This window comes from Calonectris borealis, chromosome 6 (genome assembly GCF_964195595.1).
Source record: "Calonectris borealis chromosome 6, bCalBor7.hap1.2, whole genome shotgun sequence".
NCBI classification, from domain to species: Eukaryota; Metazoa; Chordata; class Aves; order Procellariiformes; family Procellariidae; genus Calonectris; species Calonectris borealis.
The window spans coordinates 35,591,940-35,610,256 of NC_134317.1; the positions used below are offsets into that span (position 1 = coordinate 35,591,940).

Sequence of the window (18,317 nt, forward strand, 5' to 3'; positions counted from 1 at the left end):
CTGCTTTGACATCAGTAGCCCAGCCTCAGTGGGGGAGATTTTCAGCAGCTTAGCTGTCACTTTGCTCACTGATCACAAGTCAGATAATGAACTCAATTTTGCTATTAGTCTTTTAAATACATTTGCAAGGGGGGAAAAAACCCAGAGGTCAAATATTTTCTAAGGCCACAGAGAATCAGTAATAAACTAGGAACAGAACCAGCTTTTCAAAATTTTAATCCCTTCCCCCAGTTCTACTTTCCTATGGAAATAGAGGCTGCTAAAATTTATGGCCAAAGGACTTGAAAGGTTTTTTTGAAGAATATTTAATCCACAAAGCTTCATCTTACAGTATAAAAAACACAAGATGTCTGTTTAGAAAGCTGATACCCAACTATAGTCCATTTTTCTTATTTTTCGTAGCTCTTTTTCCTGGGATTTAGACAGTTTACATGTCATCTCTCCTAATAATTCCATAGTGCTTGTATCTTCGTGTTCCATTTCAGTAACATCTCTTTCCTCATCTGAATCATCCTCTGTTTTTTCACTTTCCATTTCTACTTCATCAGCAACTTCTTCAGCACTGTAAGAGGAAGATGATTGGAAACAACCCAATTAATGAAATTAATGGGTACTTTCACATGCTATAGTATCACATACTATAGGAGAGAGGTAAGTTATCATGCAAATAACTAAGTAAACATCAGATTTTATTTATTTTTTTAATCTCAGGCTACTTACAAACTACTATACTTCTCTTGCCATCTCAGTTACTAGCCATTTTTCAAATAGCTGTCCTCTGTTTTAAGTAAACTTAACAAACAAAATATTTTTCTTTCTCCAAGTAGAATACATAATGTCAGAACAGGCAGATCAGCATTATGTAAAAAGTTATAATCTCACACTCCTACGGGATTAGAAACATCGGATACGCTGATAGATGAGACAATGTTCAAGAAGGCCATTCTTCTCCTTCAAATCTGAAAAAGGTCACTTAGTCTTAAAAATTGTGACAATACCTAGAATGTTACTAGAAAAGAAAAAAAGGTTGGTGTTTTGTTGTTGGTTTTTTTTTTTTTAAAATATAGGGAGGTGCTTAAAGTGGCTGCTCCCTTCTGACTTCGAGAGTTAAACTTGTGCTGAAGTAGAAAGCATACTTCCAAAGAATTATACAGAACAGTTACCATTTACAATGTGGTAATTAATAGTGTTAATTCAAATGTCTGTTGTATAAATATTTTGGATCTCATTAGGAATGACCTGCATGGCAGAACAGTACTGGTGTCCTAAAAATCATCTGTTCAAATACAAACGATTTATCACTCACAAAATGTAAATGGTAAAACATGTACAATACATTAATATTGTACATTAATATTGTACTGCCAAGGAAAACAATAAAAATAATCTATACATTGATACATTCTTGTCATTCTTCAAGAGCCCAATCCTACAGCCCTTATATGTAACTTTAAATGCACAGTCATACTAATTACCAGTGTCAAAGTACAAGCTCTGCATGTGCAAATATTTACACAGGCCACTGAACTCCCAAATTCTTCAGCACTGAAACTACATGCAAGTTTCTATACATTCCTTGTATTAGATTTTTGCCAGTGTTTTGCTGATGCGGCAAAAAGACTTTTACTTGTGTCATCCAGTAAGAAAGCTAGCCATACCGGCCAATGCAACGTAGCAGAACTGCTGTTACGGCAGAATACAATCCACATGCAAAAACTACTCAAAGTGGTATTTTTCTCTGGGTAAACCCTGGCAGTGTCAACTATCCCCTCACTGGTGTTTGCAAATTCAGAATGGCAGCTGATACCAGTGACATATTTTCATCTCTGGCTTGGTAGAGTTTCATATAACATTTTAAAGAATAGATTGCATAAAAAATGCAAGCATTTAATTGACTTCAGTCTAAGTGACAAGATATTAATCCTAATGCAAGACTACAGTCATAACCCCTGTGCCTGCATTCATTTTCTAGAAGCATACATTGATCTCAGAGGAGCAAGCTACAATACATTTTAAATACCTATCAAACTACTCTATTAAATTGAGATCAATGTATTGCAAGAAAAGCTTAGCTAACTGTGTTCACAGTGTACACTCGTATTTTGTAGCTTAATTAGGAATGAAATTTGAGTCCTAAACAAACTGTTAAGATTAAGCTATGGACTAACTTCTTGATGTATCTAGAAATCTAAACCAAGAATTATGCAGGAAGTCATCGTAACATCAAATAAAGTTGAGAATTCGACGTTTATCCAAAAATACCACTAAAAACATTAAAGCCCTGGAATAAAGTTAAATTCTTAATAAAGAATTTGAATACCAAAGGCAACATTTTGCGTACGAGCACATTATGCCAAACAACAGCAAAAATAACAACAAAGATGTACATTATTCAAAATAGCTTCCATAACTAAGGAGAGTTCTTCAATTTTTCCTTACCTTTTGTTCTCTTTGGAGATGAGCAATGAATTAATAAATATAGGACAGAGGAAGGAAGCAGATGGCAAAACATGTGCTGGAGTGTGCAAAAGCTGAAAAGATAAAAAAGCAGCTTTAGGAAAGCTTTTGTTTGTCATGATTTTGTTTGTACACTCACTGTAATTACTCCTACCTCTTTGACAGCAGGTGATTCTTGCTCATGCTTACTACGAACTAGTTTTCCAAGGTCTATATCCTCTTGTAATTGCTGATGTCTGTGCTTTCCCAACAGTAAGCTAAATGGGGTCACAGGAAGACTTTCTTCTACTGCCAGCTTGAAAAAGATGAAAGTTTTAAGTAGAATTTTAGTGTCACAATCTAAGTTCAATCTCATTTTGAGTTACCAAAATTGAGCATCAACCTAGGTGACAAAAGTCTACGCTCAAATTTAACTCTTTGTACTCATTCTCTGTCAGGCATCCTGAGAGAGTCCAACACAGAGGTAATAACCCTCGCCAGGATCTGGATCTGAATCCAAGAACCAGATTTTAGTTGGTTGATGTACCAATTAACTTCCAAATACGGCAGTTGGTCCATGTGCCAGCAAAACTAAGTATGGCTTTCAGATTCCACTTATGACTAAAAGATCATTTATATCCCAGCATCATCTGCCAAGTGATTTAATTATGTAACTGGAAGCAGAACATGGCAACTTCAATATATCTTAATCTGAGTATCAAATTATTCCCCCACACTCCAAAGAAACTGATTGCTTATAACCACATTCCCATTGGATTTTGTATTAGAAAGATACTAACTTCTATTTTGATCTATTTTATCTAACCAACCAAATCAATCAAGTGCTACTGTTTTATTCTGTTTAGCGGGTATGAAATGCTTCTTCAACATGAGTTTGAAAGATCGAATTTCCCAGACTACTTCTCCACACAAGTACATACTGGAACGTAATTTTGAAATTCATTCTCACTGATAAGTCACAACTGACTGACAACTGTTCATCTTCACCAGAAAGCGCAGTTCAGGCCACACTCAAGGTTTCAAGCGTTAAAGAAACCAAGATAAGGAAAAAGCTTATTCAAATATCAAGTGGTTTTGCTTCACTTGTGTAACCTGAGTCCTTTTAGAAAAGTATCATTTTTTTGTTCAGGGGAAATGAGAAAAGGAGGGAGTAGCTTACTAATACTTCTTTTTTTAAAGGTTTTTACAAACAGCAATTCTGTCAAAAAGTAAGCAAATACAGATTACTGCCCCTTCAGCTAAATGCCTATGACTCCATCTAAGGATCCAGTGTGCATTTTCACGACACAAGGGAATTTGAATCTGACAAACTGAACACCAACAGAATTTTGAACTGCTCTGTCAGAACTTCTGTAAGAGGTACCTGTTTGCTTGATGGTGTAAGCCTTTCTTCTAGAGACTTCATGCTAAGCGTCATTAGCTCCTAAAATACAGAACGATGTAGCAGAGTTATAGTATGTGAAACTTGCTTTCCGTATTTCCATACCTTGCCTACAGAAGCTTCCAACTGGCCCAAAAGCTCTTGTCAGTCAAGTGGAAGAGGCAAACACATCTCTTCCTCTTTATTTTATAAAGAAATTGAAAGGAAGCGGGAACGGACCTAGAGGGTCTATATAGACTTTTTGGGAAAACAAACAAAAAACCCACCCACCCACATATTACAGGGAAAACTGAGTATCATATAGAACATCTGGATAATCAGCAATAATACAGCTTCTAGGTGGTTGTTTAACTTAAACAGCATAGGCAATGTTCCCAAATTATCTACTTTCTTGTATGAATGAGACAGCAGAAACCATCAGCAGTAGAAAACCAGTAAATAATCAATTTTGAACTTAAGCTGTTTTGGTAGTTGAAAGCTTTTAATAAAGAACAAAGCATGGCTTATGCTGCCTTGAAATCACAAAAAACCTCTTACACTCAACAGCAGAACTCTGAATTTGTATCAATCCACATTCAGGAAAATACTTTTTCCCCAGGAACCACCTGCCAATCACTATTTCTTACTTGCGTATCCGTAAGAAAAAATAGTTGGGATCTTCTTAGCCAAAGGTATTTTTCTGAGCCAATCGTTTCAGGTTCGTCTCTTGGAACAAAGGCAGCAAGCTGGATCTTTTCTTTACAAAGGTTTCTCTGGATATAGATTGGCCGTGGCTCATTTGGTTTAAACACAAACACTGCAAAACCAAGAAAGTCTTCTCTTTAGATCGTTAAATCCTTACCTTCCTGGGTAGCTGTCAAAGCCCTGTGTGTGATAGCCAGTAAGGGCTGGACAGGATTGCCTTGAAGCACTAGTCTGCAGGAATTATAATTGGATAACCTTACTGCATAATAGAAGACACCTTTCACAGTATTCCAAGCCAGAGAACATACTTGGAAATTAACTTTTCGGTAGAACAGTAGCTCTAGGAAGAGTAATCGTAATTTATAGTCAAAGCTCTAAAACGTAGCTGTACAGTTCAATCACAGTTTTGCATTTACAGGAGAGGGTCAAGAACATTCAAGACCCTCACCCGGAGAACAGAGTTAATCCTGTGCTATATGCTGTACCGCAAACTGTTGGAAGAAAAGATGAGGAACCAACATGCTTTACTTGACTGCTGCTGTCAGACATTGCTCAGCTTTTCACAGGTGCAAACAGACTCGAGTCTGTCTTACGGCTTTCATGGGGCTGAATTCTAAGAAAACCTTTTCTACAAATTATGCTTTCACAGTTTTAAATTCCACTGACTATTACTTGTCAAAGAAGCCTTTGTACTTACAGCTGGACTCTTTTGAGAGCCATGAGACAGCAGCAATATGTTCTGAAAGGGGATCAGGTTGCAGAACTAAGACGTTGAGGTGAGCACTCCATTCCACTGAAAAGCAAACACAAGCAACAGCCAGACATGAAAAGAGGGCATTCAGTTCTATCCCACTACTTTGCCAAACAGAAGGTCAAATGGGAATGACAAGCAGGGCCTTAACCTCTGGAAGAGGCATGCAACTTCACCTATTCCCAGATGAATAGAAATATACAGATATTATCAACAACTTCTACAAATGCAGGAAATACTAGCTGTTACTGTGTTATCAATCATCTAACTTAGAATTTACTATGCACATAAAGCACATGCACGCTGGACAGGATACTATCTTGACTGAAGTATGAAAATCATTACAATTCCACAGGACATTTTGCAGTGGATCAATCTGGATTCAAACTAGAATTATTTTAAAGTTTCATAGTAAATTCAACTGTTAAATGTTACCACTCCAGCATACATTTAAGCTGATCTTACATGCACAACTGAGCAGGTTCCAGCAACACAGAAAGCCATAATCAGTGGCACCAATAAGGTACTTGGAACATGTTAGTCTCCCAAAGCAGATGTTCCTACAGAAGTAAAGAGTCAAAAAAAGTTAATGACCTTCAGATTTCATCTTTGTTTCTCTCTGTTGTAATAATTCACAAGTCACGAAAACATTCAGTTAAGATTTAGTTCTGATGTTTAAATCAGGAGACGTTTGCTTACTGCTTTCACCTCCAGTGGCATGAAACTTCACACACAACAACCAGACAGGTCTGGGAGATACAAACCCATAAGTACTAGTAAGTGTTCACACTGGAACTGGAAAATAAATTCCATATCTAAAGAATTCCTACTATTGCTCTAAGCACTAGAAAGAGTGAAAAAAATTATTCTTACAGGCTGCTCCAATTGAAGGAAGCATGTGATTTGTTTTCACTTACGTTAATTTCTCATTTTCTTGTTTGAGAATAATAGAACAGCCTTTTGATTTCTAATGCTACAGAACATTTTCAAAAAAGCTAATAAGGAACGGAATTTCTATATTAAAATATAGCCCTTTGATATTATGTAATTAATACAATCATTCAATATAGTCCTAGCGTAATTTATTTCCTTTTAATATAGCACATAGTAAGGGCTACAAAAGGAGCAGCTGCCTGGGAAAGGCTTGCCACTGTGCCAAGCTGGCAAGAGAAGTCTTCTCCACAGATACAGTAAAGACATGGCTGACATGCCTCCCACGATTTTCCTGCAGTCCAGTTTTAGAATCATGTTTCTCGATTTCTAATCTTAGAGGACCAGTATAAATAAAACGGACTTGAACACACAGAAGAAAAGCTTACAAACATACACACAAAAATATGGAAGCGAGAAATCTCTTTATCTTTCTATGATTCTTTATGTCAGAGTCTTTAAAACATTGTGACCACGCAAAGTTTCGCTTTCCATTTTAGGTGTTTCCTGGAAGCGGTTATATGAAGTACCTCTAACATTACCAGAGTAATGACTTTGAGAAGCAAGTTTGAGAAGCAGTTAGATAAACCTTCGCACTGAAAGAGAATGCTACAGTAGGTTTGTAGCATCTTCCTGTTTCAGAAATGGTTTAGATACCAAGATCTAGCACAGAGATTAAGTAGATGAACCAGTGAGGTCACCTATTGCCCTATTTTTCCAAGATTATCATGAGAAAAATGATACTTTACCTGGATGAGAAACTGCTGTGTATTTGCACAGTCCAGGAAGCTCAATATTAAGGCTGTCCTATTCTTTGAGTCTCTATCCTTTATCTCTACCATCGACCTATGCCATTCCTCATTAACCTTACACAACAGAACAGTATCTAGACCTTCAGGATGTCTTTTATCACGACAGCACACAACGAAGCATGCTGGGATAGTCTGCCAGGCAAATATGGATTTTCCAACAGAGGCCAGCAAGGATCAAGATACGTACTTTATAATGCAGATAATAAGGTCAATATGGCTTTATGGTTTATTGATGTAACTTCTATTCGTATGCATGCGTACATGAATAAAGGACAAACTACTTCTATTTATACTTTTTCAGTACTTTGATTCATCCCTAGATTAATGGGGAAAAAGAGAAGGGCTACTAACACACTACTGTGTGCCCAATGATACATATTTGAGTATGGGAGGTACAGGAGTCATAAGCAAGGAAGAAGATGAAACTGCACAGCTTGATCTTATTATTTTTAACAGTAAGTTACCAGCCAGCTAAAAGCCATTTTAGTCTTTTCTATATATGAACTTCAGCCTGTTAAATTCAATGTTTATATGAACATATAGAAGATCTTAGACTACTATGAATTGATTCTTTCTGTTCCAAGAGTTCAAGATAGACATAAAAAGCCAGATGAAAAACATACCTTATTTTTCCAGGTGGATGGCAAAACGTGCACTTAAGATCCCAAGTAACTGAATCCCATACAGTGACAGTTTCTTCAAAGCTAACAGCAAGCAAAGAGCCATCTTCTGAGAAACAGCAGTTAGTAGCTTGGTAGTTGTGGTAGCTGCCTACAAAGTCACAGCTCCAGCTCACGCTTTGCTGTGCTGCATTGAATAAATAAGCTAGTTAATTCAAGTCTATACATGAAGAAAGAATTATTCAAGTATTAGGGCTGCAAAATAGGCTCAAAGAGCAAGAGAGTTTTGTTTCAGAAGGCTTACATTTTTAAGAGGTACAGAGAAGCTGTCCTGTTCTAGTACAAGAAACATCTAGTAGGTTTTCCATTTGTCCTCAGTTTTGCATCTGAACAGTGAATCTCGAGACTGACATGGTACAATATTCATGTTTACTTTGCCAACTATGTTAAGCATGCTTTCAAATAGGCAGATGTTAGATAAAAGAAAAAAGATACTGAAGTAGATTCAACATTTAGTGTTCTGAAACATACTGTTCTTTTAAAACTGTAGCAAGAACATGAGCATTACCAAAAATTTGAATACAGGTTGCATTTGAGTCCAACAAAGCTCATGGTTCATCTACATAAAGTTTGAGGATCACAAAGTGACCCATCAGCACGCGTCCTTGCCTTGGTCAACCTGCCAGTGCATTCAGTTGGGATACCCTTCCCATTGTTGATAATTGCCATAAAATAAACAGAAGCGAAGTGATGTACTTACCACATAACATACATTTTCCAGTATAAAGAAAATTCATACAGCATGCTTTTGAAACATATGAGTAGGATGAGGAAAGAAAGGAAAATAAGTTCACCCTATGCTAAGATATCCTCTATATAATGGCTACGAGTTGATGATTAAAAGAGGTGCCTGTAAAAAACAGCCAGAAACAATTCACTACTTTAAACTACATGGCACCATCTAGAGGCACAGCGAGAGATCTGCTGCAAATAAAAACATGCCAGAGTGTATTCTGCAGATGAACTAATTAGTTTGTTAATATTCGCTGCACAGAAGCCAGCATGTTGAGTGTTTCTACCTGACCATTCCTACCCTGCCGCCCCTGGGCAAATACACCACAAAAGTCAGCACTAATTTGTACTTTTATACATGCCATGAGACAGAACTCTGTATAGTCACTTAAAAAACAAATAAAAAGATACACACAAAAAAACCCTGATGAGGCCAGTCAGCAGATACAAAACTATCTTCCTGAAGGAAACAGACCCCATTAGGTTTCATCCCCAGCCCACACTGTACTCAAGATCAAAGTATCTGCTCATTAAGTTAAGATACAATCTAGGCTTAGAATAATTTACAATCAAAAAAGTAAATATATGCATAAATCCTAGTAAATGAATACAAGCTTTTGTTTTTCCTTCTCATGAGCAGCCACTGTTGAGGAGCAAACAGCTTCGAAAGAGAAAGTTTGCCAAATGGAAACCTTAGTAGTTGACAAGTACTCTTGAACATGTTCTCACCCTGCCCATGAAAACACAAACGTGTTACTGAACTGCAAGTAGTTCAGCAAGACCACTACCACATCTATTTGGGAACATGAAAAGGTAAGACACCCAAGTGGCAGGAAAGTTCCAGCTCGCTTAAGTGTGCCTGGCACCATAATAACATTTAAGTAAAGAGAAATTAGGAAGTGGGAAATCTTTGTATTTCACGTCCAAAGGCATACAGGGTAATACACATCCCTCAGATGTTCTGTTTGAAACAAGTGAACATCAGCATGCATTTTGAGAGGTGAAATTTGGTTACTTAAGTATCGTGGAAGTGGATCCTAAATATCCATTCTAGGATGTTCAAATATCTAACAGGAAGGAAGTATGTTCAAAAAATGAACTCTGAAGTGGTAGAGCTGCAGAATGGCAAAGTGCTATTATGTTACACTAAGTCAACTAAAACAGAATAACACATTTCTGCATCCTGCTCCCTTGAGCAGAAGTCTCAAATAAAAAGACTACCCAGAGGAATGACAAAAATCCATTTTCCCAGCATGGAAAAATCATTACCACAAACAATCCTTTAAACAAATCAACACAGGCTGCCATTCCCTTCTGCAGCAGGCTCGGCAAGGTCTTTGCTATTTCAGGAACCTCCATATCGGTCCATAATACTGCAAAACTATGAGAGAACTCCATCACAGGGGATGCTCAGGAGAACACAACGCTCCATGCAACAGCGGAAATAGGTAAACGCATGGGACTCGCGGGCCTAGTTCTGAAAGGATGAAGTTAGGATCAGAATTTCTACAGCACGTTACGAGGTAGCAAGTAAGAGTAAGTTATGTTTTGACCACACTTACCCTCCGGATCAGTGTCTTCTACCATCATCCAGACTTTAAACACACAATCTCTGCCAGCTGTTACCAATATCAAAGAGTCATCTTCCAATTCATCCATGTCACGAAAGCACATGTCTGTTATGTGGTCCTCATGGGGCATATTTATTCTAGTATTCAGTTTAAAGCTATAGGAAAAGAAAACAGAAGCTTGCCATTTTATTTCATTTTGAACTTGTGGAAGATTTCAGTCTAAGATGATTCTGGAAGAGGCAGGGAGAAGAATCATCAAAGAAACTTCTGTCTAATTACATAGCTAAATGGTATCGCATTTACAAATCTGATTTCCCTAATCACTTCCATACAGCAAGAGAGATTGTAGCCCAGCACTGAGAAAGGACTAGCACTAAGCAAGCACCACTCTCAGATATTCAGCCTGAACTCTGGGGAGTGTTTCCAGGATTTAGACAACCAGCCACATAGCTACTACACAGACCAGCTTTATTTTGCTTTGTTCCTTCTTTAAGAAAATAACAATTTATAGGCAAAATATAATTTTTTTTTTTTTTGGTAAGTAAGAAAATCAGGGAAAGTGTATGAACCAGATGCATATGTTAGTTAAAGAAAAAAAAAAAAATCAACAATAAAGTAATGATCTTCTGTACCCTAGAAGGACTAATCAATTAATGATGGATTAGACAGAGGTGGGGAAAACTGAACAAGCTATAGAACCATCCCGTCAAGTCCATGATTTTTAATACCAAGTAAATATGTGAATTTAAGTCCCATGGTTAAAATAGCCTGTCTGATTAATGTAAGTAAATTAGATTCAGAGCAATTATTTCCAATCTGTATTTACTTCAACTCTGTGTGTTGTTTCAGATGCGTGTAGCATGCACGGTAAACTCTCCCTAGGGTCTTCCCTAGAATTTTATTAGTTGATCTGGAAAAACTCTGCCTTTGCCAGACAAAGCCTGTATAGATATTTGTGTGATACTTTAGATTTTGACACCTAGAAGGTCAGCTCTATTATCATTACCTTTGCGTTTCTTCATCATAGAACCACAGCTTCAATTGTAACTCGGGGTCAGTTACTTCTTCTCTCTCTTCTACTGTTGCTAACCACTTGCCTTGTGCACTAAACGCAACTTTTACCAAGTCAGCTTGATTTAAACCTGCCTGATGAATGTATTGTCGTTGCACAATATCCAACTGCAAAACAAGACCAAAATTAAATTTCAAAATTCAAGTGTAGATTTAGAGATATCATTCATAAAACCAGGGAGAAAGGTCATTCCAAATGCACTGATTAGAACTGACTGGGCTGTGGCATTAAAAAAAAAGTGGAGAAAGCATAATTAGGGCATGTACATTCCACAATAATGCTAAGTGTAGGAAAAAAGAAGAAAAAAAAGCAACCCGATATTTTAGAGGGATTTTACCTAGAAATTTTTGACATTTACCAAGTATGTATTCAACTGTCAACATTTAGGTATGCTTAACAAGTAAGAGAAGTTTGCAACAAAGCTGAGAACATCTCAGCTTAGAATCCAGTGTCGCAGCTTTTTTTCCTGTTTGCTATATTAAGTCTTAAAATAAGTTCTGATGCATAACTTACTTGATTGAATAAGTTAAAAGTTTTAGTACAAGCCCATCCAACTTACACTGAACAGCTGTTGGTCACTTTGGAGACAATAGAACTGCAAGTGGCCAGGCTCTCCATTCAGGACCAAAGCTTTGGTTCTAGGATCAACCACTAGACCAGTCTTGACATCCGTACCTGGAAACAGAAATAAGATGATAAATGACCCAAAATGGGAAATGACACATTCTGCCCTCTAAGTGGAAGATAAATTTTATTGCACTTACTTTTGATTAGCCCTTGAATACTTTTGGAGAATCTTAGGTTGCTGTTGATTATTGTAATTCCTGAAAGGAAAAGCAGATAAAGTCTTGCAAAAGGCTTCTGCAATGTAACCACATCTCATGGTGGGGAAGGGACCTTAACCAACTGTACTTAATCCTACAAACCTATCTTTTCTCAATTTATGACACCCCCACATCAAGGTGGAAAGCTAAGTTACAGCAGTTGTCAGGCAAATTCACGGAACTGATGAAAGAGCAAAAGTTCACTTCAAGCACCTGTTCTTTCAGATCAATACTGAACTTTCAAGTAGTATCTAGTTAATTCGTCTGAAATTAACAAAATAAAATTCAGACAGATTTGCATTCCATTTTGTATTAAGTGATACTTAAAATATGTTTTGGCTTACTGTTGTCTGCATGCAAGGTGCAACACAGCGCGCCATCAGATGACATGGAGATGTACTCAATAGCAGATCCCAAACGAGGGAGGAAATCCTTCTGACAGTCTGATTCATTGCGCCACAGAACTAGAACAGATTCAACTCCACCACTCAGCAAGCTGGTTCCTTTTCCAGTAATAAAAAGGCAGTTATAGGTTTGGGTTAAAAAAAAACAACAACAACAACAAAAAAACAAAACAAAAAAAACAAAACAAAAACCATCAGCATACATGTTTACGATGACAGACAAACATAGGTTTCTCAAAAACCTTTCTTAAATACAGACATACAAAGCAATTATTCCTCATATCTAGCCTGGGCAATACACATAGATATATTTCTCATTATCCCATGTTAAATTGCTAGAGAAACTTGGATTAAGTAACAAGAATTTGTGCCTACAGTAAAATTTAAACAATGCTCTGGGAGTAGTAGATCCCATTACTTTCTGAATCAGCTGAGCATTTGTGTTAGAATATAGCTGAATTGTTCTCCTCCTATCAGAAGAACTTTGCAGTAAGAAATATCCTAATAGTTCAGATCACACAATTCAGATAAAAGTTAATCGGGAGAAAAGAGGTAAGAGAAGGGGTTAGATTTTACATTCTACCACAGAAGGTAAATATTTGACATTATGAATGCCAATCAAAATATATGAAAAAATAACAACTGCTTCCATTTTTATTTCAGATTCTTCCTGGACATATTTAAAATTGTAAAAATTAATTTGTTAATAAGTGGACAAACACGAACTTCTATTGATTTTTCCCTTCCTGTTGCAACTCTTCAAATTTGAAAGGTTGTTTGTTTTGGTGTTTTTTGGGCGTGGGTTTTTTTTACTCACCCTCTATAGAAAAAGCTAGATCCATAACGGTATCATGATGCCAGTGCAGTGTGGAAAATGTGTACTCTTTCTTGTGGTAGAAATTCCTCCTATGTGGAGAGGAATAGAACAGTTATTTAAGCACACCATCAACAACAGAGCAAACAAAAGGAAATATTGAATTGAATCAAGTATACCATCCTCTCCTCTAACTTCTAGACTACAATTTCTCGTATGCTCAAGTGATGCAAAGGGAAGGAAGGAACCACGCTAGCCCGTTTTCAGCACCTTCCTGGTGCACACTGCACATCTTAGACATACTGAGCAACTCAGCGCTGCAGAGCAACTTGGCAAGCATATTGTTCTTAACCACGCAATTCCACTAGTGTGCTCTCCCTAGGACTCTACTTGCCCACAAGGAGTTATTTCAGCTGCTCCTGCATTACCTTTTTCAAATACAGTTTAGATTCATGGAGCATAGCTTAACAGGAATATTTTCCCATTTGATGTTAAACTGAAGCTGTACCCTGAAGTCAATGTCAGTACTGCAGGTTCACAGGGCTTGCCATTCTTTGCTCATTACGACTTCTGAAAATGGCAATGCTAAGGACGAATTAGACTGCTTTGCTCAGGTTTCACTTAATTCCTATGGTCACATCAGTTGATGGGGTACACAGCTGAATCAAAATGCGCATACCAGAGGCGAATCTTTCCATCTGCATGGCCAGTTGCAATACAATCCTCCACAGGATGGCATGCTATGCAAGTGAAGTGATTGTTTCCACTTTTTGTCTTCATTGCACTTACAGAAAACCTTCAAGAGTTAAGAAAGTAACTTTAATTATGAGTTGTTTTTTTTTTTTTTAAACAAAGCTTCAAAAGGATCAGCTAATGCACATAAAAATAATTCTGACTAGCAAAATTAAACATCTCCAAGTTGTTATAGTTACATGCACTCTCCAAAAAATGATGACAGACTTATTCTTCCCTTTATTCCATTAGTTCTTTGCCTTCAATCAAGCTGGAAGATTCTCCCTTCTTTCTCTCCCTCTTTCTTCTTCTGCCCCCCCTTCCTCCCCTTGCCCCTGTTTTGGCCCTGACCAAACTATGTCACTTGTTTCAGTCCAGCATCAGCCTACGCATTTACCTGAAAAAAATACATGCCTGAGCTGAAATGATAAGCCACCAATGCCACTGCAGCACCTCACTGTCTGCCTCTACGGGAAGCTTCTTATATAGCGACGACATCCCCTCCAGCATAAAACCAAATGGTTGCTGACAAATATAAAATAATGTGTGCACACATCACTAGTTAACAAACATTTATGAATCAATACCTGACATTTTCATTCTTACCTGTTCAACTGTTTCTGTTTAAAAAAATAAACTTGGAGATTAACCTCCTTCACTGATGCCACATATTCACCCTGTTATAGTAAAACAACAACTTAGGACATACAGATTATGTTCTTACACATGAAAGAAAAAAAAATCATGTTTCACTACAAAGTACTTAAAATTGGAGATAACATATAAGCTTATATTAAGTCAATATCTTCCTATTATAATGTTTTGTTTTGTTTTTTAATAAAAGAAAACATAGGTCTTACACAGATTCATTTAAGTTCAGTTTTGTTTCACGCTGCTGTGCTTGTATAAAAGCATAAACAGCGTATAGTTCATTTGAGAGAAGAAAAAAAAAAAAAAGAAGAAAAAAACCCAAAAGATGAATATACTTCTCTTCCAAATGCAATACACTTCGGTGATGCATCCACACCATCCAAAACCACCGACAATTCCTTGGCTTCCAAATCTTGGCCTGCTGCTTTTGTCAGCTTAACCGAGACCAGCTGGAATGTATCTGACCAAAGAAAAATCTGTTATCAAAAGGCTTTTATGAGCAAGTTTATGTACACCCCTTACAAAGGAGATTCTACCTCAGAACCTTCTACTCTTCTACCTCAGAACTAACATGTTAGTACCTTCCAATATTTTTTGTAAGTTTGAAAAAGTTGTAATACCTTTCAAAAAATAATTGTTTCAGATACTTTGATTCAAACAATAGTATTGAAGATTGAGGACTAGATAGTGGATACCAGTCCAACTGTAAGCAGAAACCAAGCAAAGTTGCATAATATTTGCTCTTGCTCTGAAGTGACATTTGTAGCAATATAGTGAGAGTAAGGTCAAGCTATATTTATATTTATTTCAGACAAAATTCTAGGAAAAAATATCTAGGCGTGCTGTTAAATAGGACAAGTCTATTTATATTAATACTGCTTAAGGTGGAAGAGTAGTCTCAAGTACTGTGGCATAACCTATCTCATGGTAAGCACTGCTTAAAGATTTATTGCATCTACAACATCAGATACATACAGTATATGCTTCAAAAGTGAAGATAAGCACTATTCTAGACAAATATTAAAAAAAAAGATGTCATAGAATGAAAACAGAAAAAAGGTAGGAAATGCAGGACTGCAGACATCTGTCACATATTTAAGAAATATTTTCAAAATTAATATATTAAAGCACGTTCTTGCAGCATACCATTCGCTGACATGACGGTAGCTTAGACATAGCATGACTTAGACGACAAGGATGATGCGAATCATACTGTACCTCTTTCACCACTCTTTGGAATTACAACAAACAGCAAGTCCTCAGAACTAGCAAGTGCGTACAGTGCCAGAAGTTTGGATCCTACAGTGAAAGTCTGAAGAAAAAAAAGAGAAAGGGGTCAACAATTATTACACTTGTGCGTATGGTTTTCAACAGTGAGTAATGCTAAGTTTTTACAATAAGGAAAACACACATGCTTTAAAGAAACGTTGATGTATTAATTAAAATTCTCAATTCTAAGACAAATAAAAAGACCTTTATTCTATCAAGGATTAATACAAATGTTAAAACAGTACTAATAAAATATGAGACATCAGATTTACTGAAAAACCTGAAGGTACCCTACCCTTAATACAAAGCAGAAGGGCCACCTACAGGGAAGTGCCTCTATTTAGCCAAAACCAGGAGCAACAGGACAGTTAGCAGCCTACATTTTCAAGCCATCATATCAATTCCTATTGGCATATCACAAACTGCAGCACACCCCCTAAGAGCTACACCGAACTCTGAACTGCAGCAAGTAGCAAAGTTAGTATGTCAGTACCTGTCCCATCTTTTCCCCAAAACGATTCTGCATCACCATAAATTTCACATCAATTGCCACATTCTATTACTGCCATAAACAGAAGGCTTTCAGGCTGTGTTAATGGCAGAACAACACGTCTCGGACTGATTTGTGACCATTTGTAGCAATAGCTGCAGAAATCCTTATTCTGCTACCAATGGGCCAAGAATAATTTTGACAAGTGCTCAACAGGAATAACTCAACATACTTTAATGGGAATCCCATCCATGAAGTCCCACAGTTTAATGGTGCCATCAACAGAAGAAGAATATAGCTGAGGGGAAAAAAAAAAGTTAAAGTAATATATCAAAGCCAGCTTTTACATAAAATCACACCTTAAAAGTTGAAGGACTGATCAATGGAACTGCGCTTCCAAGTGCCTGCATCATCAAAAATACAGGACACAGACCAGCTCTATATGCTGTCTTCAAACAAAGTGCACTGGAAATACAACACTATTACTCTGGTTTGAAAGATACATTTCATGAAAGAAGCAACAGGTATTTGTGTTTAAACACTTGAGACTAACAGACTATGCACAGATATCCACTATGTGAACATCTGCATCAGACTTGGCATAGATAATACGCAGGTGCAGTCCACCTTGGCAAGTAATTCTTGTTTATATATAGGCACCAGAAAAAAACCCAAGCAAACGGAGAGCCAGAGCAGGAGCAGCAGTGAACAGGGAAGGCAGGCTGCCAGTAGACAGACAGCCGCTAGGCAATTGCAGGGATTTAGTCAAATCTGCATCTGTATCAGCAGATAGAGAGGGGCAAACACCAACCACAGTAAACGTTGCTGATTTTCTCACATGCTTCTTTTCCACCTTCAATAATAATAATAAAAAAACAAAATATTGCTGATATTTCTATTTTGCTGTCATTCCATTCAATGAGTGTAGTTCACATGACGTTTCACAATTTTTTTTTGTAGAAAACAGATATAGCGTTTACTCTTCTAGGCAGATTTCAGAGAAACATTAGCTCGACAATGCTATAATCGCTTCCAGCTCGTTCTCAAATTCCAGCCAGCCCCCAAACACCCGAGACAGCCCCCACAGAAGCACGTAAGCTCGGCCGAGGGGCAGGAGCGCCCCCAGCACCCCCCACAACCAGACTTTTGCCCCCAGACCTGCATGTGGTTATGGGGGTTGAGCTGGATGCCCGTCACCAGGTCGGCGTGGCCCCCCATCACCCGCAGCGTCTCCTCGGTGGCCACGCTGTACATCTTCACGAAGTCGCCGGAGGCGCATAGCAGGTACCTGGAGAAGGAGGAGGGGGGGGGGGGGGGGGAAGGAAAGCCGTTACCCCGGGTGAGGGGACCCAGGTACCCCCCGGGGAGCGGCAGGCCGCGGTGACACCAGCCGGCAGCCGCCCCCGCTGCAGAGCTCAGCAGCTCCCCCCCCCCAAGGGTGGAAGGCCCGGGCCCCAGCCCCACTTGCTTGGAATCAGCGGAGAAGACGGCCCTGGCACCGTGGAGGGTGCTGCCGCCGCACCGCACCACGCGGAGCGTCGCCGGCGCCACCATCTTCCCTCAGCGGAACCCCCGACCTTTCACCCCTGCCCCGGCGAGCGCGGCCGCTCTCGCCCCGCCCTCCGCCACGCCTCTGTGGTGCCCGGGCTGCTCGGTAAGTTCCGCCCGCCGCCGACATGGCGGCTGGGGCAGCCTCGCGCCGGCGCTGGTTGGCTCCTCGGCTGTGACGCGCTGAGGGCAGGCTGCTCGCGCGCCCTCGCGGCTCCGCAGGGCGGTCCGCCGTCCCTTAACGGCAGCCTCGGGCCCGCCTCTCAGGGGCGGGGAGTGCGGGGAGCCGCGGGGGCCGGGCCGCTGCTACCGCTGCCCGTGGGGAGAGCCCGGCCGTCTGCCGAGTCCAGCCCTCCCGCAGAAACTTCCCCTGGCCGCGGCCACTCCTCCGTTCCCAGGCTGGAGGGACGGAGGGAGCCCGGGAGGAGCGGTACCGCTCAGCTCTAGCGGTATCGGCCGGCTGGCGCCTGCAGGTGCACGGCACCTCTTGTTCGCTCCAAGTCACCCGAGCACAC

At 39.1% G+C, this 18,317-nt stretch overlaps 1 protein-coding gene across 2 annotated transcripts; it reads right to left on the reverse strand.

Annotated features, from left to right (window-relative positions):
- Positions 1-244: 244 nt before the first annotated feature.
- Positions 245-17,859, reverse strand: WDR75 (WD repeat domain 75). Of its 2 annotated transcripts, XM_075153679.1 has the most exons (21): positions 17,723-17,859; positions 17,413-17,542; positions 16,487-16,552; positions 15,714-15,807; positions 14,831-14,955; positions 14,451-14,521; positions 13,792-13,908; positions 13,116-13,204; positions 12,239-12,397; positions 11,835-11,894; positions 11,630-11,745; positions 11,005-11,177; positions 9,990-10,153; positions 7,639-7,822; positions 5,739-5,833; positions 5,220-5,315; positions 4,465-4,634; positions 3,821-3,880; positions 2,612-2,752; positions 2,440-2,531; positions 245-562 (listed from the first exon to the last, which is right to left on the reverse strand). In XM_075153679.1, exons 1-21 carry the CDS (start codon positions 17,806-17,808, stop codon positions 355-357), a joined length of 2,496 nt encoding a protein of 831 aa, XP_075009780.1. In that variant the 5' UTR covers positions 17,809-17,859; the 3' UTR covers positions 245-354. The 2 variants fall into 2 exon arrangements, with proteins under 2 accessions (XP_075009780.1, XP_075009781.1); XM_075153680.1 differs by lacking the exon at positions 2,440-2,531 and having other exon boundaries at positions 474-562.
- Positions 17,860-18,317: the final 458 nt, after the last annotated feature.

What these genes read in the sequence shown, in the direction of transcription:
- WDR75 (XM_075153679.1), bottom strand. Translation starts at nt 17,808, where the DNA reads ATGGTGGCGCCGGCGACGCTCCGCGTGGTGCGGTGCGGCGGCAGCACC. An exon ending in AAACAGAAACAGTTGAACAG is followed by an intron (nt 13,909 to 14,450) that starts GTAAGAATGAAA and finishes TAACTCTTGAAG; the next exon opens with GTTTTCTGTAAGTGCAATGA. An exon ending in GATGGAAAGATTCGCCTCTG is followed by an intron (nt 13,205 to 13,791) that starts GTATGCGCATTT and finishes CTCTCCACATAG; the next exon opens with GAGGAATTTCTACCACAAGA.